General features: G+C 38.4%; 1 protein-coding gene across 1 annotated transcript; it reads right to left on the bottom strand.

The window, feature by feature from the left end:
• Window positions 1-461: 461 nt before the first annotated feature.
• Window positions 462-13,517, bottom strand: azi2 (5-azacytidine induced 2). Its single transcript, XM_046044719.1, has 8 exons — window positions 13,186-13,517; window positions 10,884-11,137; window positions 9,803-9,919; window positions 9,418-9,517; window positions 8,259-8,392; window positions 7,771-7,835; window positions 5,893-6,017; window positions 462-2,755 (listed from the first exon to the last, which is right to left on the bottom strand). The coding sequence occupies exons 2-8, from the start codon at window positions 11,100-11,102 to the stop codon at window positions 2,313-2,315; spliced, it is 1,203 nt and encodes a 400-aa protein (XP_045900675.1). The 5' UTR covers window positions 11,103-11,137; window positions 13,186-13,517; the 3' UTR covers window positions 462-2,312.
• Window positions 13,518-16,519: the final 3,002 nt, after the last annotated feature.

Here is a 16,519-nt window from a genome sequence, read left to right as displayed (position 1 = left end):
AAAGCAGGTGACTGAGGTTGGTTGCCTTGAATTTAAGATAATTGAAAACATGTCAGTATGGGACAAGGAAGTACAGTACCCTTAATGTTTTTTAAGTCAGTAATTTAAGTAAGTTGAGTTTCAGTCAGTTATAATCACCAGTTTGAGTTTCTAGAGCTTTAAATAATGTTTTTACATCGCTTGTCTGTAACATTTTTTTAACCCTAAGGTATTCAATTTCTAACAATTTAGCAAAATTAAAATTTAGAAAAGCAGCAAATCATCTCATTGGGAAACTGGAAAAGATACATGACTCAGACCATGAGTTAATTGTTAAAATGTTTTTTTAGCAGCTCGTTGATGAATTGATTGTGTCAGCAGTAGTATGGAGACAAGCATTGATGTTGCAGAGCTATTAAATGTAAAATAAATTTAGCCCCAAAAAAAGCTTCATATGCCAAACAACAACATCACACAGTCACTCCCTTTCCTTCGTTTAATTGGTCATATTTACAAACAGTCTGAAGTGCAGTAAATCTAAAATATAATCCATATCTACTGTACATTGCATTTTGGTTTGCAAATCGTTTACAGAAGTATGAAACTACTGCTGTAAAATAACATTTCTTAAAAATCAACAATAAGACCACAGTTATGAAACAAATGGAAAAAACAACATATTTAACAACCATGGGACTTTGTGCTTTCTGCACCTATATTTCAAGTCACAGCTCACATTTCTTGAGGTTAATAGACTTCTTGTCTTGCCACACCGCACATATACACATCAGAAGTCTTGTTGTGGGGGAGAAAAAAAACAAAACCTATGGTTTGGAGTGCAAAACCGCGTTTGGCAGAGTGATGAAGCCCACCATATACATTTATACAGATATGCACATTCCTCCCTCTATATATATATATCTTTCTTTTCAGTGTGTTTTCTTTTATACACCTGTCAGTTGTTTATACTTATCTGACTCTTAATAAGAGAAACCAAATAGAAACTTCCCTCTTCACACAACAACTTATGTCATACTGCAAAACAAATGTTTCATAGATTAACATCAGCACAGAACAGAGTTTAGATACATTTTCTGTAATTCAAAATCTCCACAAACCTCATCAGTTTTCCAACTTAATCAGGGTTTCAAATACAGGGGAGAGTGTGATGCCTATTTCATGAGTCCTTCACATTTTAAGTCCTATAGAAAAACATCCAACAACAAACAGCCTTACATCTACATTTCTCTGAGTGAGGAAAGAGAAGAACACAGCTGATACTGTGACAGTAGTTCTGAGAGAACTGAGTATGTGCTAACAGGCAGCTTTAAGGAGGCTTGCTAAAGTTTCTGTGAAACAGTTGAATTTTTTTGTGGTGCCAGTGAGGATGCAGTGTTTTATTTCAGAAAGCGATACATTTTTAAGATTAAAATCATTATTTTCTACTTATTATGTAATATCCTCAAAAATACATTAACTGCACAAAAATGATTTGGTAAGCATAGGTAGATTGAAAGCCTACTCTGATATTGATCCACGAGGACTTCAATGAAAATAACTTGTCAAAGAAGGAAAAGATGTCAAAGATTTGATTTGGTAGCTGTTTTTTTTTTAACATAAATCTGCGGTTACCCTACAGTTACTGTATGTCTCCACCACAGTACAAAAACAATCGCATCAAATCCTCATACCACGACACCTCCTTCACACAATCATGAAACATACATGGGACTACATACCTTGTGTACTTTACAGCGATCAAATGTAAAGAGACTTGCATTGGAGGGAGTACAGTTTTACAAACTAGTATTATACTGTGGCCCCAGTGATCATGGGCCACACTGAAGAGAGAAAGAGGGCTTTTGAGCACAATTATGTTTATTATGATGAGATACAGATACAGGCAGGCGAAAGATGCCCACACACTGATCTGCATACACAGGCACACTGTTTTATGTGTGTATATGCACACAGAAATAAAACTGCTTGTATGCATGCTTGCGCACACTTATGCATGTGCATACAAGGACACATACACATGGACAAACTATTTATTCTGCTGAGGGTCTCTCATCAATTATTCCTCTGCAGTCACATATGTTCACCGATGCGGTGTGCAGAGTTTACAGAGTCTTTACCTCGAAAGGCCTCCTCTGGCCTCAATTAGTTCCCACAAGTAGCAGGTCCAGTCCAGCCCAGAGGAGTGGTCTTATCAACTTAAGGCAGGTTAGGTGGTAGCTATGTGGCAGGGTTGGAGAGTCCATTCATTCGTCCATTTTTCATCCAATCATAAACTACATACACTATCATCTATTTTTCCATCGAAGTTCCTCTCAGTAGGGTTTGGCCCACTCGGCATTGGGAGGACTCCTGGGACTGCAGTTTCCAATTGAGGATGAGGAGTTGGATGCAACGTTGGAGTGTCCTTCCCAGAACATGGCATCACTGGGTTTTGGGGGGCTGGGGAAGGACCGCGAGCTGTCATCTAGGGAGGCTTGGTTCAGGGGAGGCGGGGGCAGGACAACGGAGCAGGTGTCACCTCCAACCAGGCCCTCTCCTGAGCAGCTCGGGGAGGGCCAGGGCCCGTTGTACCAGCAGTCCTCCTTCAGACTGTCTGGCAGCAAGGTGCCTGACGGCCCGCCGATAGGGGGACAGGGGCGGCCGGAACACGAGGGGAGTGGGGGGGCGCTAGGGGGGCGAGGCACTGATGCCCGAGGAACTGCGTGGTTGTTCTTTTCCACGTCGTCAAGACACTGGATTGGAAGTGTTGAGGCAGCTGAAGAAAGAGAGAGGAGCGGGAGGGACAAAGTGAAAGATAAAAGGAGGAAAGATAAGCAAAAGGCAAAAAAATGTTCAATGTAGTTAAATAAAATGCTGCAAAAATTGTTCTATCTGGTGAGTATGACAGCATATTAGGGCCATTGAAGATTAAAATTCAGAAAAAAAAAAACTTAGGTTTCCCCCGTAATTTACAACCTATCTTGGAAAAATTGTGTTTTCAAGTTTTTTTCAGTCAATAACACAAGACAAGCAACAGTGCAGACAAAAGAGAAGAGGTGGAGCTTTCAGACAGTTAGGCAGATATAGGGGACTGCAACAAAGCCACTTGAAAGCATGTGTCACATGTAAGTCATTTATAAATGTCTGCAGTTTTTTATAATTTTGGTCTTTGAACAGAAGGAAATATCTCAAAACCGGTTGGTGGAAGTAGCTTATATGTGACACCTGTTATTAACATCTGCACGCCCTGCTTTCAATAGAGTACAGAGCCTTTAATAACACAAGCACATCTGAAAAACAGTATTTTCCAAGTTTTTTTATTTCTCATCAATTTGTGACTTTATAATCTCAGAGAAAAAAGTTTTCCTCTTGTAAATTTGTGAGTTTTTTTTCTCATAAATGTACAATGTACTTGAATCTTGGAATATTAACCTCCTCCCGCGGCTCCGTAATTTAAATTTATTTGTTTATATCCTTCCTATTGGTAATGATAATATTTCAGTCACTAATTTCTTTGTTCTGATATGGGGACATAGTGACACTACTTGACATAGCTTTAACTGAGGGCAAGGAGAAACCACACAATCCACCAGGTGGATTATCGAAATCTGTCTATTGCTAAAAGTTGACACCGGTTGCTCAGTCAGATTCTTGGATGCTTTTTTCTACTTCTTTGATCACCTACTGCATAATTCAAATATATTTTAAAATTACTTTTATACTATATTTTACAAAGTTCTTGTATGGCTGAGAAGCTAGTTCAGAAAATGACAAAAAAAGCTTTTCAATACCGTACTCAGTGAAGTAAGATTTATAGTTGGCATACAGTTCCATTTGAGTGCATTTACATTGCAATTGTAGACACATTAACAGAGCACAACATATTATGGGTGAGGATATAATTAAGGATAATTCAAAGCAATTAATGCAATTTATTCAATAGGTCTGAAAAGCTGATAATTGGAATTAACTGTTGAATTTAGTAGACATATCTGCATTATTAACAGCTATATGTCAGAAATGGGTATCACTTGACATTTTCTTCTCAGCGACACGTGTGTGTGAAAAATGATTTATTCTTTTAACTACATCACGGCTGTCTGTAAAATCCAGCTGGCAGCAAAAATTAAGCCATCTTCTCTTTCCACCGATAGAGGTCTCTTGTTGTATCTGGCACCATGATTGCGCCTCTGTATGGATTAAACTTTCAAAAGTGATTTAAAAATGCCAAGGTGTGTTCAACAAAGCCTTTTGATCCTTGACTAGATAATATGCCTGATAGTGTCAAAACAGAGAAGTGAGGTAAAGTCTCACACCGTGCAGCAGGCTACATATTGCACAATAAAACCTCTGTACCATTTAAATATCAGCTCAGTAAATATCCAAAATAATAATATTGTTTTAAATATTTAAACAAATATTTATGCATAAATCAGGCATAGAGGTTTGCATTTTGTATGGAATAAAAGTGTAAACTAACCCATGTTATCTTTCTACACAAAGCATATCCATACACAAATCAGATGTCATAATCTCACTCTCACACACACACACACACACACACACACACACACACACAGCTATGAAATCATCATCTTGAGCAAATAAGAAAGTTTAAATGAGTATCTCCTCCTGCTTTTTTCCCTACCTCTCTCCATCCACACATCATCTATCCATCCATCCATCCCTGCTACTCTTCCATCAGAGGGTCTCCTGAGTCTAGGATTTGAATAAAAGTGATTCCAAAGACGGAACATTAGAAGAATACAGATGCACAATATGACTGAATAAATACATAACCCCCCCCCCTTTCTTTGCCACTCCCGCCTCCCTCATTTCTCTTTATCTGTCTCATTTTGGTTACAGGATTACCCTCTTATTCAGTGGAATAAATAGGGCAAGATTTATTTTCTTGCCATATTTCGTTCTAATTTTCACCTCCTAGTCTCCTCTTCCGACACTCCGAGGGAATCGACAACAGAGGTAATCTCTTCTAGGGTACAATACATCATCACAGAGGGAGGGGAGACGGGGACAGACCTTTTCATGATGTTCTTTATCAAAGTGTTTGAGTGCTTTGATAATATCCACAGTCTTGTCACGCCCTTATACAAATTGCAACAAGGGGCAGCAGGAGAAATCTTCTCAGAAAGTAGTAATTCTTCAGAAAAAGCCTTCCTTTAACTGAAGAGAGGCAGTAGAAACCCTCTTTTCTGTTTGATTTTAACCACATTAGTTCCTAACAAGGTTTGAATTCCAGCCACTCTACGCAAAGAGCACATAAACCATAAATCTGACACTACCTGACACTCAGGTTAAAGACACATTTTCAAATGTCAGATTGGTTAAACATGCTAACACTTGTCTTGTGTCACTTTTAGTTTTCAACTTCACATTTTAGTGTTTCCCCTCACTCAGTTCGCAGTCTACAGGTATCGCCTATAATCTTTTTGTCACTATCTTTCTAACTGAAAGCCTGAATATGACCCGCATATATGAAAGTAAAAATAAAAAACAATATATCATGGTTGAAAAAAAAAGGATAAAATGGGACAAACATTCAAAATGAAAATGTTTAAAACAAAATAACTACCTGGGTTAAAGGTTTTGTTTTTATACTAGTCTGGAAGACATACAAAGTCTGAAAAAAGATTTCAAGTTTGCACTCACTGCATCTAAGTGGTCAGAAATTGCAACTGTGTAAGGGAATATAGGTGAGACAGGATACTCCCCATGATGTATATACCGGTGGTGGGGAGGTGTGATAAAGCAGGAGGGGAGCAGTGCTGGTAGTTTATCACATATACCGACACTAACCTAAAGTAAAATTGGAATTGTATCATTTGTATTATAATATACACCAACGATGGCACAACCCTGAACGTGCACAAATGTTGTGTGTGTTTGCCTCACCTTGTCTTGTCTCACTGATTAGTGGCCTGAGTTTCCTAATCAGGCCTGTTTGGTGCTTCAGCTCTGAATGGAGACGAGTGACTTCGCAGCACAAAGCCTCGTACGTGTGCTGCATGCTCCTCTCCCTACAGAACAACAGAACATTTCATTTAAACATCATGTTTAAAGGCATTTCTGCTTTTTTTTTGTTTGCTTGACACATCAACAACTGCCATAAGCTGTGTGGCATAGTGTTGATCATACTTTTACTGTAATAGCATTCAAATATCCTTAATGTTATTGTACTTACTCAAACAGGCAATTATCTTTTTATTAATTTTAAGCAATGTTTAAGACATGAATTTGGTCAAAATGTGCAGGATATATAATCATACAAACCAAATCTATATAGCAAAATACAGAAATTCCTGAAGAGGCTTGTAAATACAGTGATTTGTTTGTGACAACTTGCAAAGGAAAAACAATTCTCTACACTAATGATGATGCCATTATTGACACAAAAAGGACAAACTGTATTGATGTATTAAATGCCATCCAGTAGCATCAGCTGCATTCCAAACAAACAAGGTAATAAAAAGAAGTGGTATTTGAGGCAACACCTACAAACTGTCCTATCCACACCTTATGTAAAGATGCTAAATCTCATCAACACTTTGCCTTAAAACACCTGCCTGAAACAGACAAACAAAAAAAAAAAAACTGAGAAAAAAAGGTCTTTTGCTTTGCTAAAAACTAACACCATCTGAAAACTGCTGACACGTGAAACAATTATAATGCACCACAAATAGAATTTACTTTCGTGAAATGGGAGGAGATGCTAATTTACAGGAGATTATCCTCACTGAAAAAGTAAGTGGAGGGTGATTCCATATGCTACAGACCTTGTAAAACACTGGAGTGCAAATTTAAACTATTTTTTTAAGGATACACAAGTGTTGGAGGTTTAGCTGGTGTTGAGCACGTATATAGTTCAGGTTCTTCAGATCTGCATATTATAGGCTGTTATGCAGTTAAAATGTGTAAGGCTGCACCCTCCTCTAGTGGCTAAAGGGGACAATTACAACACCACCAGATGCCATACAGAATGTAACGTCACTCACTTAACAAGGGTGACGATACACCTGTCTGACCAGTCACTGACTTTCCTTGATTGAAATCCTTGATTTCAGATGTTTTTAAAAATGATTAAATGAGCAGGCATTATATTAGTGTATTTTAATTCCTTAATGAAGTTTAATGTACTGGTTTTGATAGTGGGTTGTTACTGTTGCATATGTAAAAACTGTTGAACTTGCTGTCCTGCTCCCTTTCTTGGACAGGTCGCCTTTGAAAAAGAGATGTTATCTCAATGGGTCTTTTCCTCTGGTTAAATAAATGTTAGAGTGTAAAAAAAACGGCAAAGATTTAAAATGTGCTTGAGATGTGTCAACGTCGTGATATTTGTTGCCTTTTTGCACATAGATTGGTTAATGTCTTACATGTGTTGCGTTTAAGTGCGCATGGAAAGCATTAACAGAAAATTTAAAACACAGAAAACGTAATAATAATCAAACAATTAAATTTAAAAAAATAAAAAATATGTGAATTCTGTAGCTTCTTGCATTAGAAAAGCTCTAAAAAAGATCTCTGGAGTCTAAATTGGGGTAAATAAATTAAAACTGAGTGAGAAGAAAAGGTGTTTTAAGTAAGAAAAACAAGAATGAACACTTTATGTCTTTATTGTTTATACTGATTGTTGCTTATGACGACTATCACCAACTGAAGATCATGATGTTATTATTTACCACTGCAACTTCTTTGTCCATTTTTGGTCACTGAAATGAGGGTCGAGCACTGAATTGGCAGCTACCCTTCAATGATATAAATAAAACACTTTACCTTACATTATACTTTGCGTCACAGGTCTGGTCCAAGTCTGGTCCATTAAGGCCATGGGGTTCCTCCTAAAACAGAGTCAAGTTATGTAAAATATAGAGTGGAGGTGTCTGAAGTTGTTTTTAAATATGTTCATGTTTTATGATAACATAACCCTGGACTCCTCCGCTCTCCTTCATCCCTTACCCCCCTTTCTCTCTCGTCCATCAGCAATTCATTCTCTACCGTTTAGGTTGGAGCATATCCACCTCTGCTCTTCTTTCTCAGTCCCACTTCTCTCCATTACTCTCAGTGCCACCCTGTCTCGCGCTGCCCTGACACCTCTCCTCCATGGTTTCCCTCTCTTCTAATTAGGCCACATCCTGCTAAGAGTCTGCTGTGTCTCCGTGGCTCTCTGCAGTCCCTCTTATCTCCCCCTTCTTTTCTCTGTCCTCCATTTTTTCCATGATCCTCTCATTGCTGTTCAACTCTTTCTTCCCACCTTCACTTACCCCACTTCTCTCCAGCAGTCTACTGTTTTCCAGTGTCACTCTCTCCAGCTCCTCCTGCAGTTTGTGGATCTTTAGCTCAGTGCCGAGCCTGTCCACCTGCCAGTAGTCCTGAGGGCTGTTCAGGCTCTTCATCACTGCACGCAAAAAATAAAAATAAAAATGTTTCATTATTATTGTCAATAAATGTTCAATTTAAATTTGTGGAACTACTGAACTTGTGAAAACGTTAAGTGTTGATGTTTTCCCATTCAGTATAAAAGACAGATCATTATGATTATCATTTCAACGATAGTGACGTTAGCTGTATATTTATTAATTACAATGAATTAGTTATGTTGATATGTAAAGCAAATTAATGGTTTTAAATAGTGGCGGAAGAAGTGTACAGATCCTCTGTGATTAAAAGCAGAAATACAGTGTAAAGCTATTCTATTACGTCCATGACATTAAGTAAAAGTTCTGCATTCAAATTTTACTTGAGTAACATTATAGAAGAAATGCATTAAAGGTATCAGAAATAAAAGCGCTACTTATGAAACGGCCCCTTTCATGGCATTATAACATTACATACATTATATTTCAGCGTTGTTTCTATGGATGCATAAATGTTTAAACAGTACTTTAGTGTTGCAGCTGGTTGAGGTGGAGCTAATTTGAACTAATGTATATACTTTAGGTATTTAAAAATCATCATATTCTACAAGTTGATCACGGGTTTTTGTATGTAAAATCTTTTTTTTTTTTTTTCACGTTTACAAGTATAAAGCAGAACACAAACAACAGACAACTCCACAAAGTTGTTGAAAACTCTGAAAATCTTGCCACTAGTAATTACACTATAGCTGTCTGATTCATGTAGCAAGTGCATGTAAGTACATGTAAGTACAATGATTCCCTGTGACACGATGTGGACTAAAAGTCTTAACCAGTATAAAATGGAAGTACAACACTTGAAGTAAATGTAATTTGTTACTTTGTACCCCTGATTTTACGCGTCATACTTCAAATTTTACACATATTGTATATAAATGTATTATCATCTTACTTTAGTAAGACAATTTCCCAGCATTAAAAGAAATCCCATTGTTCATACAGTGTTGTAAGTACTTCTCAGCTGTTACACAGAGTAGAAGGAAACCCTGTGTGCTATACCCTGTACCTTGGCTGGTCTCCATCTCTGTCCTCAGCTGAAGCAGCTCCAACTCTTTGGCCTGGAGCTGCTCCGTCAGCAACCTCTCACTCTCACTCTTATCCCTTTTCTGACAGAGATAAAAGAGAGAGTGAGGTAGAGGGGGAGGAAGACGAAGGGAAAGTCAGCATTCGTACCAATGCATAAAGCGCTGTCTCTCTCTCTCGGACCAAGGTAAGATTGGCACACCTGTGCTGTATTTGTGCAACAACATCATAAGCTTTGTGTTTCTACTTAAGTTTTGAATCAAAATTACAGCAGAAGAATGAAAAAAATAAGCAGTGTTTTCAGGTTTGCGACATAGTCTTCTCTGTCCCAGGCTCTAGTCAGTATGAGGAAAGTTCAGTGAACGCACCAGTTTGTTAAGCTCCATCTGAAGGTCCTCCTTCTCTATATAGATACCTCGGTAAGCACTGAAGGCCTTGTTCACATACTGGGGTCCCTCTGATGGAGGAGCCTCTGGCCGGAAGAGCTACAGTGGTGATAGATAAAATACACAGAGTAGAGACGAGAGAGAAAACAGGAGAAGAGAGATCAATTTCATTTCATTTAAATATTTGTGGTAGGAAGTTACTTTCCTCCCACCACATCCTATCATGTCATATCATGCACGAACCTGGCACATTGCACATATTTGTTGTTAATTGTAAATTGTCTTTGTTCCATTGTTATTTTTATTTTTTTATATTGTCAGTTGTACTTTTCTCTATTCTCTATTTGTTTATTAGATATTTATATATTTTTACATCTTTTTATTTCAGCTGTATGTCTGTCTGCGTGTAGCACCTTAACACCAATGCAAATTCCTTGTATGTGTAAAACACTACTTGGCAATAAAGCTCCTTCTGATTCTGATTCTTGAGGGGCCAAATGCTGAAGAGAAGCAAACCAGCCCACATTTTGTGCAACATTCTCACTTTAGATTACTATCTGTATTTCCAGTTTAAATAGTTCTCTCTGTATTGTATTCGATCCTTTGGTTTTTTTCAATCCAATTGCAGGAGCCTTCTCCCCCAAGTGTAGTTCTCCAACACATTGTTTGGCAAGGCCATACTTTCCAGACCGGTTCTCTGTTTTCAGACAGGGTAGATTTATTTCTCATTGTTTCATAGCTTTGGCTATAGGCCAACAATATTAATGATGCTGACATGCAGACTCTCACAGAGGCAAATATTTTGCAGTATGATGTTGAATTTGCTGATTTTTTCCAAACTTCCTCTGAGCATTTTGTGTTTTTCCATTATTCGGATGTCCATGGAAAATGGAAAACAATCTGTTTCCATTCATGCACACACTTTCTAAACCTTGCTCTCTGGCTGTTCAGCCATCTGGATCAGCAGTATGTTCTTTTACTTCATTCTCCTCAAGCCATTGTCTCATTCTTCTATCTTCTCCTTGCCTCTCTCCCACTATCACCCTTTCGTTTACTTCTATACCTTATCCTCCAGCTGCTTAACCCTCTTCCTCAGCATGGTGTTCTCTCGCTCAGTATCCCTCAGCCTCTTCTTGATGTCCTCATAGGCTGTGACCAAGGCGAAGTGGGAAGCAACGGATTCATCGCCGGCACACACCGATACAGGACTCTCGCCGGATGTGGTGTAGGCAGTCTCATGTTTAAGGATGCAAATGTCATCATCCACTGCCAAGGGCTCCATGCCTGCACAGGCCTTCTCTGTAGCAGATGGAAGACCTGAGGATTAGATGAAAAGTTTCGTATTCAATGTTATAGATCTGTTGTGGGTTTTTTGTAAATGCCAAGACAACAAAATGAAATAATGTTTGGCTTGACAATGTAAGTTAGCACCTACTATCATAAAGCATTTGTATGGCCCTGTGTTTACAATACACTGTCTTGCTAAGTAGTTTTGTACCTAGTTGGCTATTGCTTTGTACTACATATCACAAAGATCATTCTGCAATAAACCAGTGTCCCAGGGTGTTTAACTTTGTTCGGTTGATAAAACTTGTCATTTCTGTAGGTGGCACTCAGTGTCTGCCTACTAAGGGACGGTCTTCTATTTCCTCAATACAAACCACTGCTGCAGGAAATGTACAATGCATCACTTCCTGTGTGCAAGAGATATTTTCACGAGGACCGAGCAACCAGAGGTGAAGTGAATTAATGACCCGTTGCAAGGAAGTGGTTTATTGTAGCAGCATTTTAAAAACTAAACCTGTTTGGCAGGGACACGCACATTAAATTAAATGTAAAGGTATGTAAACATGAAGACGAGCACAATACATAAAGCAACAGCCGTTCATGTATGTTGCTTAGTCTGGATTTGAAAGAAAAGTGACTGTGAGGCTGCATTTCAGCTTAAATTGTATGGTGTTTACAAATAATAGAACATTTTTAGCATTGTTCCCTAATCTTAAAGGATCTATTGTAATTGTATTATTGGCTGCTCAAATATTTGTTCAGCAAGTGTGTTGTTTTGTTTCATCATTACCTCCTATAAGAGTTTAGCTAAAGGTCTAGAGTTGATTCTAGGTGCAACTACAAGATAGAGACACACCTCAAACAGCATCAGGCCACATATGGATGAGCTCAGTGCCGCCATCATCAGGATAAACTTACAATAACAGATACCTTCCTAGTGCAAAGTTGACTCAACCTCCACCAAACTTTAGTCGTGTGGCTTATTTCAGCAATCTAATCCTCAAAATCTAAACATGTGTCCGATATATAATAGTCTATGTGATTTCTAGCTGCTGCAGAGCGTAACTGGCAGGTTTTGCAATTTGTCATATTTGTGTGCACTGATGGTTTGCAGGGTTTCCATGGCTGCTTGCCCATAATTATGTACATGAAATTATGTACATAAATAAAAACACCATTTAAGCAATTGCCCCCTTTTTCCCCTCAAGTGTTAAATACAATAAGATACAGATGATTAAAGAGTCTCACACTGACCTGAGTACAGGCCTGTGGTTATAGGGATGTGATACAGTCCAGTTGACTCTCAGCAAGAATTTAAGCAGTCCAGCAAAACTACTTAAAAATAATCTACACTCCACCTTTTTTGATCCTTTCTGTTTAGAGGAGCAGCAGTGCAGCTAATGTTAGATGATGATGTCAGCATGCAATGATGCAGCAAACACTGAGGAGCCAAGTTTTTAACACTGAAGGCCGAAGCTTTTAGAAAAATAAATTTCAGGAGAATAACTGGGAAGGCTACTAGATCCATGATTTGGATACAAAGCAAGAACAAACACAACCGCTGACTTTAAGGACGACTTCAGAAAATGGTAGGAAATCGATAGTGACCCCAGCGAGAACTCAAAACGAAAGTCAACGTGAATCCAAAACAAGGCACGAAGAGCAAAGTCATTTCGTTAGACTAAGTTATCCGCGATAAAACAAGAGTGCTTACGGCTAACAGGGTAATGACAGCAACGAATAGACCTTGTTTTGTCCAAAAAGGCATGTAAACAATCAATGAATCTCGTTTGCATACAATGCTAAGGTTATGGTGTTAGCTTCCGTGAGCTCTGTTGACAGCCGACAAAACACACTGACTGGCCGTTGAAAAATCTGTTTCACAATAAATAACACAATTACTAAACATTGACCTAGAGGAACCTGAAAAATGTGTCAATAGCTACGGAGATTAAAATGATCGATCTGTTATGATGGTAACAGTTAGCTAGCGCTTAGCTAACGTCTTCTGGCTACTTGTAAGTTAGCTAGGTGAAGCAAAAGCAGTCGATTATTTTTCACTCTCGACTTTCACTAACCGTGTTAGATGCTGTCCTCAATTAGGTGTCAGTTGGCCAAACAGGATTATCATCTATTCTTGACAAACGAAGGCCTGTTTCACAGAGAAAAACAAAGAGACGAGGCTGGACACTCGCACCGTGTCAGAACTGACAGGTGAGGAAACAAAAACTTCCGGGAGTCACTCGACTGCTGAAGTCCTTTCAAAATAAACGCAGGCCGAACAGCATTGACTTATCGCAGTGTACGCGATTAAAAAAACTATTCAGAACAAATTATACACTGACTCTGATTGAAAAGTCTTTTAGAAAAAGATTTCGGTCAGAGACATTTGCCTCCAGAGTTGATGTGCCTTCTTCTTTAGTATTTGTTGGCGGCTTAAGCCCTAACTACATTTTTTAAAGCAGTTTGTCTATTAAAGTTTGATATTTCTGTGTATAACCCACAGTTATAATCATACCGCAATATGGGAATATTTTTCTGGATGGTGGTGCCAGAGTAAACGTCAAGGGGTCATTAAATAGATTGTTAGGCCCCACATGTCATATTAGTTGGTGAGATCTAACGTTATCTTCGCCGGGACCGGGCAGACCAACTGCATTCAAACATTAACCACGGCTAGCTAACTAGGAAGCGACCGTTAAGCGAATAATTAAATTAATACATTGTCCTGAACAAATTCATGTAGGATTGGCTAACGTTTATAGTGGAGCTGCCCATATTGTCACTTTAGTGGCACAAGACTTCTAACTTACCTAGCAAAACGTTACATGGTGAATGTTTGCTCACTTGCTAAGGTAAGATAACGTTAAGGTTTCCTTTCACTTACACGGCCAAAATATAACCGTTCATTTCTTTCTCATTGACAAAATATTATTATTTTAAAATAGCTTAATTTAAAACCTGTAGTGTTGTGTCATAATTCACAGTTATTGCTGGGAGATATATTGACGTAGTTAACGTTAGCTAACACTATCTAACGTTAGCTAAATCTACGCAAAGGGAAAAAAATTGTAAATGTAAAATGGTGCAATATTCTGAACCCAATGAAATGTGACATGGACATAATGTTGGGGTAACGTTAATAGGTTTATTAAAATGTAAATTCTTTCACATGTTTAAAAAAAATTATAATCAACCCCAATGTCACTGCAAGTTCCTACAGGACATGCTTCAAAGTGAGTTGTAATGTTGGTCTTACTTTCTGTTGGTCACATATATCCACAGCTATCTAAAAATGTTGCCAATCATTTCCTAATTGTGCTCTATTAATCACTTTAAAGGCCATAGGAGTGAAAATGTGTGCTATGCCTTTGGAAGAAACTGCAAAAATCAGTGACATGACACTTGAAGAAGATCCAGAGATCTGCATCTTTAAGACTCGCGAGTGTAAGCACAACACTTGCATACTTTTGTTCTTAGTCTTTCAGAGAGGAAAAATGTGTTTTAATTACAGTATAAAGTTTTTCTTTTCTAGTCATATTTTCGTTTGCATGCACCTTATTCTGCACAGTCCAAAGGAATATGTAATGTTTTCTTTACGTGTTACGTCAGTCTTGGTATCATTTTAATAACAAATCTTAATTTCTTTTCTTGAGCCCAGTTTAATGAAGTGGTGTCTTCAGGCTGCATACATAAAAATTCCAAACCATAATTTTCGAGTCCTCTATGCCACCCCCCCCTGTTTTGTGAAGAAGTTTTTCTGTCCGTAAGAGATACTTTCCTTATTTGCCACTCTTGATGATGCCTACATATATTGTATTCACTCTAAACTTTGCAGTATAAAGCAACATGTGATACAAGTGGCATTTCATCAGCTGTTTAATGTTTGTAGTTTTGCTTTTAGATTAGCAATAGTTTTTAAAACAAATCCTCCATCTCGCCCTGGAACTGAGAGATGTGCATATGTCCACAGAGGTGCTGCAACACTTTCAGATGAGGATTTGCTTGGAAAAATAACAAATGTATTGTGGATGGTAGTGGTGGGGATTACTACTGGATTTTTTGTGTCATTGTCATTGCAGTGTTGTCAAAGGCTCAGGTGCTGATGAAAGACATAGAGGAGCTGCTGGGGTTGTGTACATTAAAATGCGCCTCCAACCAGAGACGGTGCAGACCGGTATGCTTAGAGGCACTGGTGGGAATCTCTAAACAAACCTCATGGATCCATGTGACCATGACTACAATATTTTCCTAACAATTAACCAAGTAGTTTTTATTTGTCTAGTGTCAACAAAACTGCCTTCGGGGAGCTTATTTGGTAACGTGATTCCATGAGGTTTGCCTCTTTCTTCTTCTTTCTTCATTCTTTTACCTATTGACACTGCAACTCTATTGTTATAGATCAATCAGCGAGCTGTATTTGTTTAATTAATTTCATCCTGTCTTTAAAGCACTTAATGAAGCAGATTACATTCACTCAATACTGAGGTCAGGAGTGGTCAGGTCCCTACAGTTGCATAGCTACACACTTAATTTGTACTGTCAGCTGCAGGATACTAGCCCGGGATGTAAACTCATTTGCCATCGGTGTAGTTTTCAGTTGACACAGGCTGTTTACATTTTTTTCCATTTAATTGTGCACGAAAGCGATAAACGGACAAACGGCTTTGAGATTTAAATCCTTCTGACCTATTAGATGGGGCCAACAAATAAATGAAACTATGGTGAGAAAAGAGAACACCTCTTTTCTTTAAATAAATGCCGTCAATGCATGATGTTATGATTTAGGAGATTCTATTTCAGTCTGTTCATTTACAACAGCCTAAATATCTGCGTCAATTTCATCCACGCTTGGTGCCATATTTCTTTGGATTCTGGCTGTGACCCAGTTAGGTGACATTCCCAACTTAAGTCCCACCTACACTGAACAAAATTACAAACGCAACACTTTTGTTTTTGCACCCATTCATCATGAGCTGAACTCAAGGAGCTGAATGCTCAGAAGACAGTGGAGATGGTCGTGGATTTTAGAAAGAGCACAATTGTTAATTGTTGTTGTTCTACATTTTTATATTGTCAGTTTATTTATGTTCAAAATATTGTCTTCTGTTGCAATACGTCTGCACAACACAAACTTCTCCTTTGCCGAGATAATCCATCCATCTCACAGGTGTGGCATATCAAGATGCTGGTCAGACAGCATGGGTATTGCACAGGTGTGTCTTAGGCTGGCCACAATAAAAGGCTAGTCGAAAATGTGCAGTTTCACTGTACTGGGGGGAGGTCCGGCAGGGGTCCGGAAACCAGCCAGTATCTGGTGTGACCACCATTTGCCTTACGCAGTGCAACATATCTCCTTTGCATATAGTTGATCAGGTTGTTGATTGTGACCTGTGGAATGTTGGTCCACTC

This window comes from Micropterus dolomieu, linkage group LG03 (assembly GCF_021292245.1).
Source record: "Micropterus dolomieu isolate WLL.071019.BEF.003 ecotype Adirondacks linkage group LG03, ASM2129224v1, whole genome shotgun sequence".
Taxonomy (NCBI): domain Eukaryota; kingdom Metazoa; phylum Chordata; class Actinopteri; order Centrarchiformes; family Centrarchidae; genus Micropterus; species Micropterus dolomieu.
Note: the sequence above shows the minus strand (reverse complement) of the source record. Positions and strands in the feature narration are given on the sequence as shown.